The sequence below is a fragment of the Vigna unguiculata genome, chromosome 6 (genome assembly GCF_004118075.2).
Source record: "Vigna unguiculata cultivar IT97K-499-35 chromosome 6, ASM411807v1, whole genome shotgun sequence".
Classification (NCBI taxonomy): domain Eukaryota; kingdom Viridiplantae; phylum Streptophyta; class Magnoliopsida; order Fabales; family Fabaceae; genus Vigna; species Vigna unguiculata.
Window position 1 is genome coordinate 3,988,335 of NC_040284.1, and position 21,449 is coordinate 4,009,783.

Genomic DNA, 21,449 nt, shown 5'->3' on the forward strand with positions numbered 1-21,449 from the left:
TAACACTATATATATTATTTTGATAATTTTTTATTACACATAATATTAATCAATCCTATTTTTCTATTAATATTAAATAAAATTTAAGTAATACCCGTGGTACAAATACAGTTGACTACAAACAAGTATTATTTATAGTAACTTCCTACTTACATAAATGAGTATTATTTATTCCACTCACATTCGCATTTAACAGAAATCTCAATCTAACATGATTTCTCAAATGCTTTTTTAAAAAAAAAAAACACTCATGACAATACAAAATAATAATACAATTTAGCTCAAAACTCTTTAACTTTACTAAGGGAAAACATATGAACTACTAAAATTAGAAACTTAAGCTTAATTAAGTTATTGTACACGCTTTTTAAAAAGCAAATTAACTTAAGAGATGTTGAATAAATTTTAAAACTTTTACACAACTTTGGAAAACAAAAAGCTTTTAGTAGACAGCCTAAAAACAATAACTTAAGTTTATGCGTCGAGGTTTATAAAACTCCCACTCCATAATGCGAAAACCCCGTAAAAAGAAAAATGAGTTGAGATAATACCTACCCACACATGTTATAAAAGGTGAGATATTTAGAAAAAATATTATTAAAATAGGTTTAAAATAAAGGGAGGTTTATAACAAGATACATAGGTTTAAAGAAGGCTCAATAAAATTTAAAAAAAACTATCACGACAATAATTTTTTATTTTTTTGATAAAGTGGTGATGAAAAAGAAGAAGAGATGAATCATAAAGAACAATTACAAAAACATTAATTATATAAATTTTAGATAAATAACACTTCATTATGATCACCAATAACAAATACACATATTCTGGCCAAACGGTCCTTTCACCTACAACATTACACAACCAACTACAACATCATGGTCAAACATCGTCACGAGTATTATAGGTAAATTATACTTTCAAGATTGAGGGCTTATGTACCTGTCTGACTTAATAGATGATATGGTTCATTAAGGCTCTGTTCGTTTGAAACGAATTACTATTAGAAGGGATTAGGAAAGATGAATTTACGAGTAAATGATGTGTCCGTATCTAATGATTTGTGTAGAAAAGAGAGCAATGATTTACAGGATAGGCATATTAATCCATCCCGCTGAAAAAGAGAAGATTTGAAGGTAGAAAAAATGATTTTACATTATTGTCCCTATTTTGGAATTGGTGCTGAATGAAATTGCATAAGATTGGATTCGGTTCTGAATACACTGGAACCGATCCTTCTTCGTAAGCTTTAGTATATATATTAGATAAATAAAAAATCTGCATCACATCATACATAATAACTATTCTTCATATTTTTTTTTATTTATTACTCCTATTAAATTTTTATTTAAAAACTATTCATCAACACTTTTTTAAAATTAATTTACACTCATCAAATTTTTATTTTATATTATTTTTAATTATAAGGATAAATTTGTAATTTTAAATTTTTATTTATTAAAACTTTTTCTTTTATCTATCACATCTATCAAATCATCACAAACTTTCACAAATCTTACCTCTTTATCCACTCACTTTCACCTCCAAATCTCTTAAAAAAAACGCAAAACTTTTACCATTAAATCTATTCAAATTCATCCACTCACTCTCTTTTAAATCCATCATCTCAAGTGAACAAAGCCTAAGTCTCAATTTGCGTAGATCATACTTACAAGATTGAGGGCTTATGCACATGCTCAACCCAATAGATGATACAGTCCACCAAAATACATCTATTAAGGGAAATATTTACATACCCACAAATTTTATTAGTATAATTATACTATAATACTAAATATACACAGGATATTTAGTATATATGGTAAGTTATCATATTATAATTCTTATTATGATATCACGGTAAGTTATCATTTCATTGATATTAATTAATATTTTGTTACTGTTATGAATTAATGGTCGTCCGTTGATTTGATAAACTACTCATATAATTGATATGATTGATACACATATGATTCATTACTCTTTATGTAATATTTTATATTAACTATTTTATTTATATCCTTTATGGGGTTACCATGTTGTATCTATAAATATGACTCGTCCAATCAGTGATAAGATACACATACAAACAGAAGTTGCTCCCTACTCGCTCATTCTCTATTCTTTCTCTCATTCTTCTCTCTCTTATTACTTTTATTTTATAACATGTTATTAGCATACGGGTCATCCAACTGAGCGTGAAGACATATTTTTTTTCCCTAAGGACAATGCTCTACATTCCTCAACCGAGGTTCTATACATTCTTCTCTTCTTCTTTTTTTCTCATTCACAAACTTTATATTATATATAATTTGATTATATATATATATATATATATATTGTGATGATAATTGTTTGATTTGTTTTTTCTCTGTCTTATTATTATTATTTGATTTCAGTAATTTCATATATAATTTAATTATATTAATATTTTATGTGCTAGTTCTAAAATATGTCAAATCTTGCAAAGCTTGAATTTGCGGCCCTTGATATTTTGGGGAAGAATTATTTATCATGGATTTTAGATGCTAAAACTCATCTAGATGCAATGGGTCTTGGTGATGCTATAAAAGAAGGAAATAAAGCATCTGAACAAGATAAATCTAAAGTTATGATTTTCCTTCGTCGCCATCTTCATGAAGGGTTGAAAGTTCAATACCTTACTGTAAAAGACCCTTCTACATTGTGAAAAAATTTAAAAGAAAGATATGATCACCAAAAAACTGTGATTTTGCCAAAAGCTCATTATGATTGGATGCATTTACGGTTGCAAGATTTTAAAACTGTAAGTGAATATAATTATGCAATGTTTAGAATTACTTCTCAATTGACTCTATGTGGAGAAAGAATTACTAATGAGGATATGTTGGAAAAAACATTCTAAACTTTTCATGCAACTAATTTGCTTTTGAAACAACAATATCGTGAAAAAGGTTTTCACAAATATTCTGAATTGATTTCATGCCTTCTTGTGGCTGAACAAAATAATGAGCTCTTGATGAAAAATCATGAGGCCCGACCAACTGGTTCTGCTCCATTCCCAGAAGTGAATGTAGCAACATCTGATCCATATAATCATGGACGAGGTCAGGACCATAATAATAATCGTGGTCATAATTTTGGTCGTGGTCGTAGCCATGGTCTTGGTCGTGGTCGTGCTATTAATCATGGTCATGGACATGGTTATAAAGGAAATTTCAAAGAGAAACTTCATCAACATAAATGGAACAAGAATGCAAAAAAGGAAAAGAAAGGGGTGAAAAAAATGGCAAAAAAGCTGAAAATATATGTTATCGTTGTGGCAGTAAAAGTCATTGGACTTGTGCCTATTATACACCAAAGCATCTTGTTGAACTCTACCAAGAATCACTTAAAAAGAAGAATATAAAAACACACTTTGCTTATGAAGATGGTGATTATGATTATGGCCATATGGATACTATTCATCTTGATATTGGTGATTTCTTTTCTAAACTCGATGGAAGCATTGATCACCTTATTGGTGATGGGAGTGTTAGAAAATAGTTTTATTTTATTTTATATTATGTTATTAAATTTTAAGACAATGTTTTATATTTAATTCATGTTGCTCTTATATTTATATATATATATATATATATATATATATATATATATATATAAAAGTTTTTATGTTTTTATTGAATAATCCTCTTTTATAAACGGATATATAGTCATAATAGACAAACTTGATTACGAAACGAAAATATTATTTTGGCAGTACTTGTATTAGTTTGACAAAAAAAATGAAACTCAATTGCCAGTAGAGGATTTTTTAACATTATTATATTAAAATTTAATTATAATGTTTATGTTTAAACATATTGGTAATTTAAATGTATTATAATTTTTATGTTTAAAGAATATTATTTATATTTACTTCCATGTATCGGATTTAAAGTTTTTTAATGAATAAAATCTTCAATTTTTATTTATTTTTTTCTTCTCTTGTTACAAAGAAATATTTAATATTGATATTTATGTTTATATCAAGAATGAATATTGGTATTAACACCAATGATGAGGATTTGTGCCTTGCTAATAGTGCAACAACTCATAATTCTCAAGAGTAATAAATTTTCTCTTATTTGATAATGCGAGAAGTCAATGTTAGTATTATTTCTTGTACTACAAATATAATTGAAGGCTCCGGAAGAGCTATTGTACTTCTACCAAGAGGTACAAGATTACATATTAAAAATGCATTTTATTCTCCTAAGTCCAATAAAAACTTATTAAGTTTCAAGGATATTTGTCTAAATGGATATCATATTGAGACAAATAATGAAGGAGATATTGAATATCTTTATATAACTCAAATTGAGTCAAATAAAAAATGTGTATTGGAAAATTATCAGCCTTCTCTTATGGCTTGTACTACACATATATTAATGCGATTGAGACGCATGTCAATGTAAGCCAGAAGCTTACAAATAAGCATGAATTTCTTGTTTGGCATGATCGGTTGGGTCATCTTGGATATATCATGATGTGAAAAATAGTTGAAAACTCATGTGGACATCCACTTAAAAGTCAAAAACTTCTTTAGTCCAATGATTTCTCATGCACTACATGTTCGCAGGGAAAGTTGATAATAAGACCATCACCAGAAAAAATTAGAAATGAGTCAATCTAATTTCTAGAACGAATACAAGGTGATATTTGTGGTCCAATACACCCACCATGTGGATCATTTAGATATTTCATGGTATTAATTGATGTGTCCACTAGATGGTCACATATTTGTTTACTATCAACTCGAAATCAAGCATTTGTTAAGTTATTAGCACAATTGATCAAGTTAAGAGCCCACTTCCCAGATTATCCAATTAAGAAAATTCATCTTGATAATGCTGGTGAATTTACATCTCATGCTTTTAATGAGTATTGTATGTCAATTGGAATTGAAATTGAACATCCAGTAGCACATGTTCATACTTAAAATAGACTTGCAGAATCATTGATAAAACGTCTAAAATTGATTGCAAGACCTTTACTTATAAAATCTAATCTTCCAATTAATCTCCTCTGTAGTTGGTTTTTGGTCAGCAACCTAATATTTCTCATTTAAGAATTTTTGGGTGTGTTGTATATGTCCCAATTTCCCTACCAAAAAGGATTATGATGGGTCCTCAAAGACGTTTGGGAATATATGTTGGATATGATTCTCCATCGATAATAAAATATCTTGAACCATCAACAGGTGACTTATTTACAACTGGATTTGCTGATAATCATTTTGATGAATCAGTTTTTCCAACGTTGGGGGGAGAAAGAAAGAAATTGGAAAAGGATATTGGTTGGAATGATTTATCATTATCTCATCTTGATCCTCATACAAAAGAGTGTGAACTAGAAGTTCAACGGATAATTCATTTACAAAAATTGGCCAACCAATTACTAGATGCTTTTACTCACACAAAAAGGATAACTAAGTCGCATATACCCGTTGCTAATGCTCCAATCAGAATTGATATTCCTATTGGACAATCTAATATAGCAAATGAATCTCAAACACGCCTGAAGCGTGGTAGGCTTGACAGTTCCAAAGATAAAAATCCTCGGATGAGAAAAAGGGAAAAAATGCAAGATGGCCTAATCGAGGGGGTAAAAGTCCCAAAAGATTCTTTTGACATAATTAATGATTCGGTTCTAGAAGAACCTCAAGTGCCTAAAATTGTTGAAAATGATGGAATCTCAATAAATTATGTCATGAATCATAAAATATGAAACCGAAATAAAGTCAATATTGACGAGGTTTTTGCATATAATGTAGCAAAGGATGTTCTAACTGACAATGAGGATCAAGAACCACTGACAATTTAAGATAGTCGAGAAAAAATGATTTGACAAAATGGAAAGATGCAATCCAAGCAGAATTAGATTCACTTGCTAAACGAAAATTTTTTGGACCTGTAGTTCGTGTAACATTCCGGTCGGATATTACTAATTTAAATAAAATAAAGTAAAATAATATTAAATATGCCATTATTTTTCTAAGTTCTTTTCCAAAATGCGGGAAAATTAAAACCTAATAAAATGTCTCAAAATTCAAAACCATAAATTAAACTTCAAGTTTACATAATTCAAAACTAATCAACTAAATGTTTACAAAATAGTCAAACATAGTCTATAAAACTTCCCAAGTTATCCCCTCTCCGGCTCTAAGTGTCACCAACTCCACTTGAAACAACGCCTACTCTCGTGTAATGAATTACACGATCATCGCCAAACACACACAAAAAGGGTGAGCTCATGTAACAATATAAACGTATAATTTAATACATATAAGTTCATCCCAAATTACTTTATTTCAGCCAATGCCTAAACAAGAAACCTTACTGCCATAAGGTTTCCAACCCAAAATTTCTTGACCATGGACTTAGGATATATATATATATATATATATATATATATATATATATATATATATATATATATATATATATATATTTGCGTGTGTGTGCGGCGCGCTTCCACGAACCTGTCCGCTCGTGGTCCTACCTCTACGAACCTTCCTGCTCGTAGTCCAACTCTATGGACCTCCCCGCCCGTAGTCCAACATACGTGATCCAACAGCTACGAACCTCCCCGCTTGCAGTAGTCCTAAAGTGTGATCACGGAACATACGAACCTCCCCGCTCGTATCCTCACACGAGAGCACCATAATATGAACCTCCCCGCTCATATTATCACGTGTTCACTACCAGCCATGAACCTACCCGCTCATGACACAATCAAGCATCTCCTGGTCCAACTTCGCATCGCAACACATTAAAATGAAAGTAAGAAAAACACATTGCCCTATACAAGATACACACTCAAGCTGGTCTTAGGGATTTAAATGCTTCCCGAACCTACCTGTTCGTGGTCCAACTCTACGAACCTGCCCGCTCGTAGTCCAACATGCATGAACACCTACTATGAACCTCCCCGCTCAAAGCAGCCTCAAGTGTGAGCACAAAATATATGAACCTCCCCGCTCATATTATCACGTGTTCACCACCAACCATGAACCTACCCGCTCATGACACAATCAAGTATCTCCTGGTCCAAGTTCACATCGCAACACATTAAAATGAAAGTAAGAAAAACACATTGCCCTATACAAGATACACACTAAAGCTGGTCTTAGGGATTTAAATGCTTCCACGAACCTGCCCGTTCGTGGTCCAACTCTACGAACTTGCCCCTCGTAGACCAACATGTGTGAACACCTACTATGAACCTCCCCGATCATAGCAGCCTCAAGTGTGAGCACGAAACATATGAACCTCCCCGCTCGTATCCCCACACAAGAGTACAACAAACATGGACCTCCCCGCCCGTATCCATCACGCATCTCACATATCCGTTATGAACCTCCTCGCTCGTAACTAATCTAGCATATCCTTGACCAAGCCTTCAAGATCGTCCATGCAAATTCATCTGCAACGATCCATAACCCTGCACTATCGCATGGCGCTGCCTAAGTTCCACCAGGCGAAATGGAAGTGCAGATTGCTTGGCGGTTCCACAACATTGTCGCGCATCATGACACACAAAGCTTCCCTATTTCTGGTTATTGCCTAGTGGTTCACTCTGCATCGTCAAGAGCTACACCAGTAATGTGACACTACTTGTTTTAGGTACTCTAACTCAATTCCTAGCATCCAACAATTCAATTCTCAAACATCCAGGAACTAAAATACGCATTCATATACTTCATATACTCAAATTTACAACATCACAGCTCATATGCATCATTCAATTATAAGCACACATCTATCCCTTTCTAAACTCATATAAAACCATCAAAACAAAAGTGTTATACCCAACACACAATCATGAACAACCAAACAAATCAGGAAGAACACATAATCATTGCCCCAAAATATCGCACGAGCAATAAAATAGTAATAAAGGATAATAATAATAATAATAGTAATAATAATAATGATAAGAATAATAATAACAATAATAGTGGTAAAATAATAATAATAATAATAATAATAATAATGAATTTGTTGCGTTTAGAAGAAGAACTCTAAATAGGCACCCTAGAAGTCGAATACAACTAAAGCCAATTAATTATTAATTAAATACTAACCCAAATTAATAAAATCACCTATACAATCCCCATTTATAAAACACTTTCTATAACTATTCCCTTCCCCTCTTAAAAATTACTAATATAAAAATTACTAACCCCATCATAATTTCTATAAGAAAAAACTACCAAAGAAAATTACTAATTATGCTAAAACCTTAACTACAACATACAAAAAGTTTAGTCACTACCAAGGCTTAATACACAAAACCTACAAGTCATATATAATATCAAATACAACAAAAAAGAAAAAAAGTCAGTCCCACTTCTAACCTTCTTTAAATATATTAAAAAAATATATTTAGTGTAATCGATGCTCTGCATCAAAGCAGATAATTTGTTTCCTTTCTTTTTTCTTTAATATTATATAAATTACTATATGATGAATGTCGTAAAATATCCTCCTAAAATATTATAACATACCATAACACTACATTTATCTACTTTTTCATATAACTAAAAAAGTGAAAGCTCTAGAATGCAACCCCAAGTCACGTTACTGTAAAAGAAAAACCCTAACCTTTCCTTTGCATCATCCACCCACAAATCAAGAAAACCTCAATGCATTCATGCTATATTAGATTTCGTATCACTAAAATTCATCAATCACATACTTAACATTCAAACGAAAATTTAACGATACTATATCACCATTACAATCAAAATTTCTAAAATATAAAACAAATGCATCACATAAATTTTATTGTAAACAATAATTCAATCAAACAAAACTTAAAATCTTCTTTCATAGGAAGAAATTAAACTAGTCAGCTCCCCTTAAATGAAAAATGCTAGAGTCCTCTTGCACCACAATTGATCAAAATCGTATTTCTTCCCTCACCCTTGCAGAAACAACCCCATGTGTCCTCTGACCCTTCCCATCCATACCAAAAACAATTTTAGCAAAAAGAAACCTTATTTTGCTTAAGTTAAGGTTCGAACACACAATCATGCAAATGTCAAGTCAATGCACAACCATTCAACCAATTCATGTTTCGTGTTAATTCCTAAAATTCTAGGATTATATTATCACTCATCATGATCAATCATAATATCAAAATAATACACAATTAAAATAACACACAATTTGACATACACAAGACTGGAACCCAAGTCCTTTCAACATAACTTTGTACTCTCAACCATTTGAGCTAGTACTAATTCACATCATAATAGCCAACATTAAATGCCATAAAGGCTCTCACTACCTGCATATTTGTTAAATAATTATTTATGTAAAAATTTAAATTCCTCGGGTCTTACAGTTCGCACACCTGAGGGTGTAAAACCTATTCGGTGCATATGTGTTTTTGTACAAAGACGAAATGAGAATGGTGAAATTGTTAGATATAAAGCACGGTTAGTTGCTCAAGGTTTTTCACAAAGACCTAGTATTGATTTTGAGGAGACATATTCTCCAGTGTTGGATGCAACAACATTTAGATATTTAATTAGCCTTGTTGCAAAAGAAGGTATGAATTTACACCTCATGGATATTGTTATAACCTATTTGTATGGCTCTTTGGAGAATGATATTTATATGAAACTCCCTAAAGGATTTAATTTGCCCAACAAAGCAAATTCTAAAGAGAATTATTCAATAAAATTGAATAAGTCCCTTTATGGATTGAAACAATCAAGACATATGTGGTATAACCGTCTTAGTGAGTACTTGTTAAAGGAAGGGTATAAAAATGACCCTATTTGTCCTTGTATTTATATGAAAAGATCTGATAATGAATTTGCCATAATTGTTGTTTATGTAGTTGACATAAACATAGTTGGAACTCCTAATCAGCTCACAAAAGCAATTGATTGTTTAAAGAAAGAATTTGAGATGAAGGATCTTGGAAGGACAAAGTTTTGTTTGGGATTACAAATTAAGTATTTAAACAAAGGTGTTTTTGTACATCAAGAAACTTATATAATGAAAGTGCTTAAAAAGTTCTATATGGACAAATCACATTCATTATGCATTTCAATGGTGGTGAGGTCATTAGATGTTGATAAAGACCCTTTTAGACCTCAAGAAAAAGTTGAAGAACTACTTGGTCTTGAAGTAACATATCTTAGTGCTATAGGAGTACTAATGTATCTTGCTAATTATACTCAACCTGATATAGCATTTGCTGTAAATTTGTTAACAAGATATAGTTCTTCTCCTACAAGAAGACATTGGAATGGAGTAAAATAAATACTTTGTTACCTTAAGGGCACTATGAATATGAGCTTATTTTACCCAAATGATTCAAAATTAGATCTAATGGGTTATGCAGATGAAGGTCATTTATCAGATCCTCATAATGGTCGATCACAAACAGGATATTTGTTTACATGTGGTGGTACAACGATTTCATGGCAATCTATGGAACAAACAATAACAACAACATCGTCAAATCATGCAGAAATCTTAGCATTACACGAGGTAAGTCGTGAATGCGTTTGGTTAAGGTCTATAATTCAACATGTGCAACAAACTTGTGGTTTATCCTTGGAAAAAATGAAACTAACAACCGTATATGAAGACAATAGTGCATGCATTGCTCAATTGAAAGAAGGGTATATTAAAGGAGACAGAACAAAACATATTCTTCCAAAATTCTTTTTCACTCATGATCTTCAAAGAAATGGTGATATAGAGATCCAAAAGATTCGCTCATGTGAAAATCTAGCAGATTTATTTACAAAGTCTTTGCCAAGGAGAACTTTTGAGCAATTGGTTCACAAGATTGGACTTCGTCATCTTGATGATGTAAGTTTACATGAGGGGAAAAAATAGAAGATGTAAAGAACAATATTATATAGAATGATGTACTCTTTTTCCTTCACTGGGATTTTATCCCAAAGGGTTTTTCCTAGTAAGGTTTTAACGAGACACATTCTTTTATCAATGGACACCCAAGGGGGAGTGTTATGTATTAATGGTTGTCCATTGATTTGATACAATTACTCATATAATTGATATGATTGATACTCATATGATTCATTACTATTTATGTAATATTTTGTATTAACTATTTGATTTATATCCTTTTTTGGTTACCATGTTGTATCTATAAATAGGACTCGTCCTATCCGTAATAAGACACACATACAAATAGAAGTTGCTCCCTACTTTCTCATTCTCTATTCTTCCTCTCATTCTTCTCTCTCTAATTAGCTTTATTTTATAACAATTACCTATTTTGTCACATTATAGTTATACTTTCTGTAAAAATATTCTTATTTCTTTATTGACTTGAGCGTCAAATAGTCTTTTATATGGTGAATTTTTCCTCACTATTAACCTTTGGGAGCATTACATGATGATCTCTCAAAACCACTTGATATTGTCACTTTTTCGAAGGCTCTCGTATCAAGAAATATCCTTTCCATGCATTTGATACTCTTTTTCAATCACTTGATTTTGATACCCTAGATAATTAATTAGATATCAAATATAATACATATTTAACAATTAATTAGATATCAAATATAATATATATTTAACAATTTCTCACCCTCACATCTTAAACACTGTATATGAATGTCTTTTTTTTTCTCTAATTAAATAAAGTATTCTAAAATTATAAAAGAATGTTCTTGATACATTATAAGACTATGTGAAATTCTATCAGAAAAGTTATTGTTAAAGATTGTATTATATCCTTAAAGAAATATGACATGTTTTTGTCACATGGACGGCTACTGAAAAATCAAATTATTTGAATAATAGGAGATCAAATTATTGTAATAAATATAACTGTTACGATTGTGTATAAAAAATGTATACAAATTTTTAAGTAGCTTTCTAAAAGCAATTACAACAAAAAAGTTAATTAAAAATTAATTAAATTTTTAATCATTTCTTAAGAATTCACTCTTTACATAAAATACGTATATAAAAAGTACTTTTTTGTTTAAATTATTAAATTAAAAAGAAAATGAATGAGAGTAAAATCATACGTTTGAACACAACTTTTTTATTTTTTAATTTAAAGTCGATTCCAAGTTCTATAATTTGTGTAATTTTCATATACCAAGTTTATTAATTTTTCTATCTTAACATACACAAAATTTGTCTATTGTTAGAAAAAAAAAAACATAACTCTAGTCTTAGTAAAAACAATTACCTTCCACATGCTTTAGTAGAATATAATCTTGCTACTATAATTTTTATGTATACAATTTTTTATTTTATTTTTACAATTATATCTGTTTAAACAATTATTTCCTTACATTCCTTTCCTATAAGTTAAACTACCTTTTTTGTCCCATTTTTCGTTTTATCAAATAAGACCTAATTTTGGTTTTATGTTTAAATAGGTCCGAATTTTCGTTAATTTTGTTTAATTAAGTTCTTTTTTTCTAGTCCCGTTTAAATCATTAGCGGCATGACTACCACGTGTCATTTCGTGTTTTTTTGGATTTTTTTTAAAATTTTTTTTAAATGTCCTTTTTGGATTTTTTTCAAATTTTTTTTGGACATTTAAAAAAAATAAAAAAAAAATAATAAAATTTTTTTTAAAAAAAATCCACAAAGTGACACGTGATAGTCATTGTTCATATCTATTAATGATTTAAACGGTGTTAGCAAAAAAAAAAGACAAATTGAACAAAATTAACGAAAATTAGAACCTATTTAAATACAAAATCAAAATTAGTACTGACAAAATTTAACATCGGAAAAAAAGTATTTTAACCTTTAAATGTATAACTAATTCGTAAACTACTTCTTATTATTTATTTTTCGGTATTTATTTTACATCTTATTTATATTTTAAATAAACAAATACAACATATTTTGTTTGAAAAATGATTTGAAGTGTTCTTTACATGTACAATAGTAAAAGAAGAAATAAAATTAAATATATGGAATGATTTTGATATTAATTAAATAAAGTTTAGAAATATTATATTTTGCCATCATGAGCTGTGATTTTCGATCACAGGTCATATCACCTATAAAATAAGTCTTTTATTGCTCTGAAACACTTCATCTCCCACACTTAAGATGAATACGAAAAGGCAGAACGAAGAGCCGGAGCTGGAGCCTTCTGCCGGAGAGGATGACGGCATCATTCTCAGTCAGCAACTGTTTTGGTAAGAACTGTCTTACTCCCTTCAACCTTCTCTCTCTAACTCTCACCTTTGTTTGTCTTTCCCAGCACACCGGATTACTTAACTCCGGAAGATCAGTTTCCTTTGAAAGGCTTCCATAGTGACATCGACAAGGTAACTGACATTTCATTCTATATATTTTATATTTTTATATTTTCATATTTTTATAGTTTTTTTTTGTCGTCTCAGGTGGAGGAAGATGACCCATGCCCCAAGTCACCCCGGAAGGAGAAACCGTATGAAACCAAATTCAAAAGACGCAGAGTGGGTAAGAATAAGTGTTGTTTGATACTTTTTTTCATTTAAAAGTAATAATAATTACAATGTCTTGAAAAAGATTTGATTTTTAACTATTAAGTACGGTTGTTATCTCAGAAAATAAGCTATAATGGTGTTATTTTGAATGTAATATAAATATATACACGCACTTAATACATTTACCTTCTATCTGTCATAGAGGACGGTGATACTCTCAGTTTTACCGATGATGGTGAACCAGTTGTGAAACTTGGCAGTAACCATGAGCCATTTGTGGGATTTGAGAGTCATTTTGATCGAGTAGAAGACTTTCATATATTAAGGACTCATACGTCGCGTTCTGCTGGATGCCGGCCTCCTCTTTGCAATAGAAACTCCTTTTTGAACAGCAATTCAGAGGACGAAGAGAACATTTTTAGAATCCAAACATTAAAATGGAATGGTACGAATGATTTTGATTTTTTTTGTTGGTTTAGCTATTTTATTTTCACCTTTAGGGTTAAGTGGCAAATGTTTGCTTTTTACCACTGTATATAATTATGAATATGCAGACTATGGAAATGGTCCACCTTCCATTATTGGTAGTAATGGTTCGTCACGCTATATCAATGACTTTCGTGAGATTAAGGTATTATTTTTGACAAAGAAGTTGTAACTGCCTAACATGAATTGTTTTGGATTGGTATTCACTGGCTGCAGTTATGATTTTGGTTTTCATGACATATGTAACTTTTCCTTTTGTTACCAGGAAATTGGTAAAGGAAACTTTAACAAAGTTTTTAAAGTAATGAACCGATTAGATGGCTGCATGTATGCTGTGAAACGTACCATCGAAAGGTTGCGTACGGAACCAGAAAGGTGACATCCTGATCATACCTATGGATGTTCATTGTGTGTTTGTTTTAGCTATTTACGCCAATCTTTTATCCTTGTAGGCTTAAAGCTTTTAACGAAGTTCAATCTTTGGCTGCCATAGGTTTCTATTCTACGCTTTCAACTCTTGTTTTGTTCTATATTGACTTTCATGTTGTTTCTTTGGTCATATTTACCTCCTTGCTGCTTTAGGGCGCCATAAAAATATAGTGACATACTATTATTCTTGGATTGAGGTTGAACAAATGTATACTCAGATGGAGTTTTGTGATCACAACTTATCTTATGAAAACTGTCCAATATTGCTTACCGAACGACATGAACTGCAAGTTTTATATCAGGTTAGCCTTATCTTATATGTAGTCCTCTACATAAATGATCTGTTTGGTTCTTCAATGTGTGAGAAGTTGTCAATTTAATCGTTGAAATAATGGGAACTCTGATTTAGTTTCTTAATATGTAGAAGATACAAATTGATCCATATAGTTCAATGACAAATTAGTTCCTAATACTGTCAAATTGATTCTTAAAATTACATTTTTATGACTAAATAGTTGCACAAAACTTTACAACACGACCTAACTTTTATACGTTTAAGAATAATTTTGTATAGTGCAAATCAGATTTGTTTAGGCATTCCTACTTAAATTTTTTACTGGATGTGTTGTTTCTGTTTGGCGATCATATTTTGATTTGTGGTTATAATTTTGGCTCAGGTTTCTAGTGCATTGCAATTTATACATGAAAAGGGAATAGCTCATCTTCATGTCAAGCCACAAAATATTTACGTCAAAGATGGCATTTATAAGCTTGGTGGTTTTCGATGTGCGACTCTATTAGACAATAGCTTGCATGTTGAAGCGGGTGATGCACAGTACATGCCGCCGGAGATTCTCAATGAGAATTATGATCACCTAGGGAAGGCAGATATCTTCTCCCTAGGAGCTTCCATGTTTGACATAATTCAAAGATCACGTTTGCCAAAAGCAGAAACTGAGTTCTCTAAACTTAAAGAGGGAAAGGTGCCACACTTGCCTGGAGTTACAATCCAGTTTCAAAACTTGCTCAAGGTGCTTCTTTTCATTCTATTTTTACCTGAAATCTTGTGTAACACGTTTTGGCTTGAGTTTTGAAATATTGCAATAATTATTTGCTTCCTTGTTTCTAAAATCTTCTTTCAGTGTTTTGACTGTTTAGCAAATGTTATACAAGTAATGGGAAGTCCAATGGGGTACACTTCAGTGAAGAAACTAGACATGGATACGTATATATAATAATTGTTTATTATGCTTTGCTTGTTATTTAATTATGTGAAATATATATTTAGTTCTATTTAAATGTGATCTGTAAGCGGTAATTAGGATAATATAGTGAATGTTAACTGTCAAGTATGTTGCTTCTCTATTTACTGCTGAGTCATCTTGCCATTGTGACATTTAAATTCCGGTGTTAACTGGTCTATTAACTGGTGTTCTAGTGCATAAGAAATTTTAAAAGCAGAACGTTTTTAACTAGTGGTCTTTAATCAAATCGTGAATGTGTTGAATATTATAATTTGAGGTTTGATTTGGTTTACTTGACGAGTTTATGGTAATTCACTTACAGGTCATGATGGACCCTGATCCTCTTAAGCGTCCTTCTGCCACTGAGATATTGGGAAATTCAATATTCAGAGGATCCCTTAAAATGACATAAGTTTGACAGGTTCTGGTAATTTTTATTTTGGAGGACTTGACCATGTATAATGTAATTGGCCAACTTTGTGTCCTATTTTTTGGAACATGTATATTTTGAATGTAGTACATATTGTAATGGGGATTGCAGAAGTGTTTACATGGTAGTAGCCATTGAAGAAACACTAACCATGAAATATTTGAACATTATATGATTTCATCTACTAATTTGAAAATGATTATATCAGTTTCTGAGATATTCATTTTACTTTGGTGAAGAGGAGAAGAATCTGATTCAAATTTTGCTGTGACTGGCTAATTTTTGGTTTTTATCTTGGTCTATGCAATTCTAGTCTATTCATACTTGATATAATACATAAACACTTTTCATGTTGGATTTTTTTTAACTCAACATTTAGATGTAATTTCAAGATCTACTCTCATCAATTTCATTTTTGCCTTCATGGTTTAAGTCCAACTATTTCTTGAAAATAATGTAAATGCGAGTGGAGCAATCTTCTTTTGGCGTCTTTTTGTATCTTCGAACACATTCTTTCATTTGTTTCCCGTAAGTGTATTTTATGAACAAAAATATCTTCTTAAATCCCTTAATAGAGATTGTGATACTTCTTTAAACTATTAAAAAACTCAAAATTTCATTCTAGGTAACAAACCAATAGGGGTGCATTCGAATGAATGTAATTTGACATACAGTTTGTAGTGGTTTCAAACATATTTTAGATTATGTATGAGATAAAATGTGTTAAACTTATGTCACTCTAAAGTGATGTAAAAAGATACTGTGTAATGAATATATATTGCTTCATTGTTGGATTTGTGATTTTTTAACTCAACAGTTGGTGTTTTCATTGAATTCAATGGCTAAAAATACACATTTGAAGGAGTTCTCCAATGATGTTAAATGCATTTTAGCATTGGTGAAATTACGAGACACAAAAATACCACTTTCGAAATCATTACAAAAGTTACAACTAATCATTAGTAAACAATAATATTTTCCAAATACCTCATTATTTTTCAAATCAATCTGCTTAAAATTATTATCTTATTCTTCATTCTTATTTTACTAAACATCTACCACTGACTATTTAAAAATAAAATTAAAACTACATAAAATTATATTCCTAATTTTTATCTTTACATTAAACTTTTTTTCAAATAATTTCACCTCCAATCATGTTATTATTTAATTTATTACACCAAAAAATTTATTAAAAAATTATTTTAACTAAATAAATATACATTTATTAAATTTCATTTTACCAAAACCAACCTTACAATATATTGTTATCATAATTTTTATATTACAATAATTGTAATATATTTAAATCATCTTACTAAAAATAGTAACATTTAAATTCATTCAACCTGAAGCTGAATTCATTCTTTCAAGAGTGAAACGGTCCAATTGCACAGGAAAAAAAAATGCAGTTTTGGTTGCTTTTTCGGAGTATTTTTGGTGGATTTTTGTGGTGGTGTATGTGGGTGATTTGGCTAGGTATAGGCATTGTAAAAATTGCAAAATAAATTGTGGGCCAAAGTTACAAATTCAGCAAAATAAGGAGTGAAATTATATAAGAAAATAATCATACGTCGTGAAACACTAATTTTTACAATTTTTTAAAGACTAGAAAATATTTATACGAAATTGATGAATTAAAATAAAGGCTTTTATTTTTACTTGATGTACATGAGTTTTGATTAGTTGGAGGCATGCGAGAGAAAGATTTGAGGTGCTGTGTTGGGTCGCATATATGAAACATTTAAACAAACGCATGGTGGCTAGGGACGGTGGTGTAACTTGTGAGTGATTTGCGGTGACGGTTGAGAATGGATGCCATGGGAGAGAGAGAAAAAGGGAGTGTGAGCTTAGAGGGAGAGAAGGTGATATTGGTCCCTTACATGCAAGCAAACTTCCCCAAATATCACCAATGGATGAAGGACCCTTCTCTCCTTTAGGCCACTGCCTCCCACCCTCTCTTGTTAGAATTAATTGACGAATTAATTATATTATGATTCATTTGAAATATTATGATGGGTCCAATTGTAATTTAATAAAATCTAAAGACTTATTGGTTATTATTATTGGAAGTGATAACAAAATAAAATAAAGATAAGATAAAATAAAAACCAACTTGATGGACGTTGGGTTTTATAAAGGGATTGTGGTTCTGTCTCTAGCTATAAGGTTCTTTTCATAGTAACCCATCAAGAACATGTGAGAAGAGAAAGAAAGACAAAGAGATAGATTGGAAAACAGTGGTTGAAGAGCACACAAGATTACAAAATTGAAGAATGCATATTCACAGGATCTCCCATGGATAAATGTTAGTGCTCTACTATGTTTTATCGTGTGAGAATCCTAAATTCTAAAGACCCTTAGTTTTACATGTGGTATCAGAGCATAGGATTTATAATTCTCCTATTATGTGATGTTTCTCTTTATGATGTTTTCCCCTAATGATATAAACCCTAATTTAATTTTATGAACCGACATTAAAATATTGCATCCCGTTGCTGCTTGGAATTGTATGCGTGCTTTTAAAAGAATCATGTTTTCCGCTGTTACGTGTGTACGAACGAAAGTTGTTAATTTTAATTTGGAATAAAGTAATGAATGCAATAATGTGTGAATGGCTTAAAAACCGTTACTGTGTGAATGGCAAAGTAAATGGCATTGAAAGTTTTAGTTATATTAGTGTGAATGTGCCCATGTGTGTGAACGTGCATCGTGCATCAGTTAAGATGAGTAATTTTTTTATTGGTTTACGTCACCATTAAATTAATATTAATTATTTTATTTATATAAATAATTAATAATTTTATTTTAATTTGTAATAATATTTATGTTTGTTATTGTTTTATTAAAATTAATGAGGATTGTAACACCCAATTTATTTAATAAAGCTAAATAAAGGATATGACACACAAAATAATATAAGAAGCGAGAATAAAATAGTATGACGTCACTCATACAAATATCCTAAACTTAAAGGACGAATAAAAGTGGCACACCACGATGCCAGGTACCAAGTAAAGCAAGAGAGATAAAGACTTTAACAAATCACCAAGGAAAACAATACGGGCCTTAGCCCCAAATGAAGAGCCCAAAGGCAGAAGTCAATCCAAAGGCTAAGCAGCAGAACCATCACCTCCCCGTTGACCACGGGTGTTTCTCGCATCTGCTCACATCAACAAGTTGATGATCATCGCAAAAGAGAGTACCACACAGCAGAACACACAACAATAAAAGTAGGGTAAGCTAGAGCACAAAATAATTCCATCATGCAATCTGATACACTTTCACAGTCAACAATACACAAAACACCCAAGCATGCTATGACTCTCAAACCAATACACTAAGACTCGACTCGACTCATCCGGATACATACAATCTGGTCGGATTCAACAGATGCTTGCACTTGTGGTGGATACCTCTGCTCACCCCCAAGTTATGTGTTATAAGTGTTACAATGAATCAATTTTCCTCACACACAAGGTTAGCCCTTAATGAGTTTCAGGCCTCCTGCTACTCTCACCACAGGAGTCAGTCCGCTCTAAGTGAGACTAACTGACTCCTTAGAATGTCAGGATGCAACCTTACCTTGAATCCTTACCAGACTATATAGATGGGGCACCACCATGGACACCCACTAACAGGGGCCATGGAATTACATCCCGACCACTAAAGCACGACCCTGAAATCTCACCTAGAGATTTCAAGGAATTACGCACTTACACAGACCAATCATATCCAAACAATCAATAAAGCTTTTATCATGCATGTACAAAATTATGTCGACCTTTGTTACCGGTCCTTCTCATGTTTCAGATCAAACCCATACCAACTCATCATACTCCATCCATGAATACTGAATCTCAGCACATCTCATTATCATGCCACTTTCATTGTTGGTATCGCGCAACGAAATATATAATCTTTGGTAAAAAACCAAGAGGGGGGGGGGTGAATTGGATTTTTATAAGTCTTAATAGGTTTTAAATTTTTTCTCAAAATTTAAATGATTAACTTAAAATCAAAGTTACTTTAAATGCAAGTGCAGATAAATAAAGAGGTTAAGGGAGGAAGATCCACACTGATATTTATACTGGTTCAGATCAAAAGACCCTACGTCCAGTTGTTAATCTCTTAAACAAAGAGATTAACTCAATCGCTATAATAATCGGATTACAATAGATTATAAAAGAGTAAGGATTAGAAACACCTCTCTTGAACAACGACAAGAGATGAACAAAAAGCTCCCCTTGAATCACACAGAGGATGACCAGCTTTCCTAGCAACAGCGCAACACTCAATCTTCTAAGAAATCACTTAGAAAAAGTTATCACTCACTCACACTAGGCTTTTCAAAGCTATTTTTTTAAGAATCTCACAGAGCAACACTTTGGAGTTACAACACAAGAACTCTGAATCTTAAAAAAGGTAATTTGAAGTTTGGAAACTAATTTCTATTTAAAGAGGTTTTCGCAGGCTGAGTTAGAAATGAAGAGTTTAGCTAAAACTGCCAAGGATAATCGATTACGCAAAATGGTAATCGATTATCTCATGTACAAATTTGAACAAATATTTTTATAACTGTCAATGGTAATCGATTACCAGAAATGGTAATCGATTATTTTAAGTCGTTTTTCAAGAGCCAAGTTATAATTGCAAGTGATAATTGATTACCATTCGTGGTAATCGATTATCTTAAGTAGGTTTTGAAAAATAGAATTTTTTGAGTTGGTAATCGATTATTATAAGTTGGTAATCGATTACCATACTGATTTTTGCAAAAAAAATTAGTTTCTCTCAGAGGAGTTGCGAGCTGGCTGTTGTTCTAACAATTTTGCACCTAACTAGAAAAAGTTTAAGTCTATTACAATAAGAATCTTTAAACATAAACTATATTGTCTTCAATATCTTCAAGTGTTTTCTTCAACATCTTTATCATCATCAAAATCTTTTAATCAATCTTTGTCAACAATAACCAACCATCTCATGATTTTAACATGTCAAATTCATTCAAGTTCATCATTCACAACCCATACACCCTTCTAAGCATGCATATTCATTTCCCTTCAGGCCAATATATAATGATTCACTCATAAACAAACTAAACATCCAAGAATAGAAATAAAACACCACACCATAACGCGCACTCGTCCAGCTCTTCGCTCAGGCTGAAGGGTCTCGCTTAAGCGAGAGGGTCTCTTGCTCAGGCGAGCTCCCTTCGCCTAGGCGAGAGCTCGACACACAGAAATAGCAACCTCCACGCATTCTTGCTTAAGCGAGTTTCTCCTCGTCTGAGCAAGATGCTTGCTCGCTCAAAAACTGAGCTGGTCGCCTGAGCAACCCCTCGCGTGAAAAGGTCTGGGTGAGTCCCTGCCCATCTCGCCTAGGCGAGACTGGCTCG

The 21,449-nt window shown here is 31.7% G+C and overlaps 1 protein-coding gene across 1 annotated transcript; it reads left to right on the forward strand.

Annotated features, from left to right (window-relative positions):
* The first annotated feature begins 13,100 nt into the window (after nucleotides 1–13,100).
* LOC114188307 (wee1-like protein kinase) lies at nucleotides 13,101–16,149 on the forward strand. Its single transcript, XM_028076904.1, has 10 exons — nucleotides 13,101–13,189; nucleotides 13,255–13,321; nucleotides 13,397–13,475; nucleotides 13,665–13,907; nucleotides 14,017–14,093; nucleotides 14,214–14,323; nucleotides 14,401–14,441; nucleotides 14,531–14,679; nucleotides 15,055–15,408; nucleotides 15,944–16,149. Exons 1-10 carry the CDS (start codon nucleotides 13,101–13,103, stop codon nucleotides 16,031–16,033), a joined length of 1,299 nt encoding a protein of 432 aa, XP_027932705.1. The 3' UTR covers nucleotides 16,034–16,149.
* The last annotated feature ends 5,300 nt before the right edge of the window (nucleotides 16,150–21,449 follow it).

What these genes read in the sequence shown, in the direction of transcription:
- LOC114188307 (XM_028076904.1), top strand. Translation starts at nt 13,101, where the DNA reads ATGAATACGAAAAGGCAGAACGAAGAGCCGGAGCTGGAGCCTTCTGCC. An exon ending in ATGACTTTCGTGAGATTAAG is followed by an intron (nt 14,094 to 14,213) that starts GTATTATTTTTG and finishes TTTTGTTACCAG; the next exon opens with GAAATTGGTAAAGGAAACTT. An exon ending in AGTTTCAAAACTTGCTCAAG is followed by an intron (nt 15,409 to 15,943) that starts GTGCTTCTTTTC and finishes ATTCACTTACAG; the next exon opens with GTCATGATGGACCCTGATCC.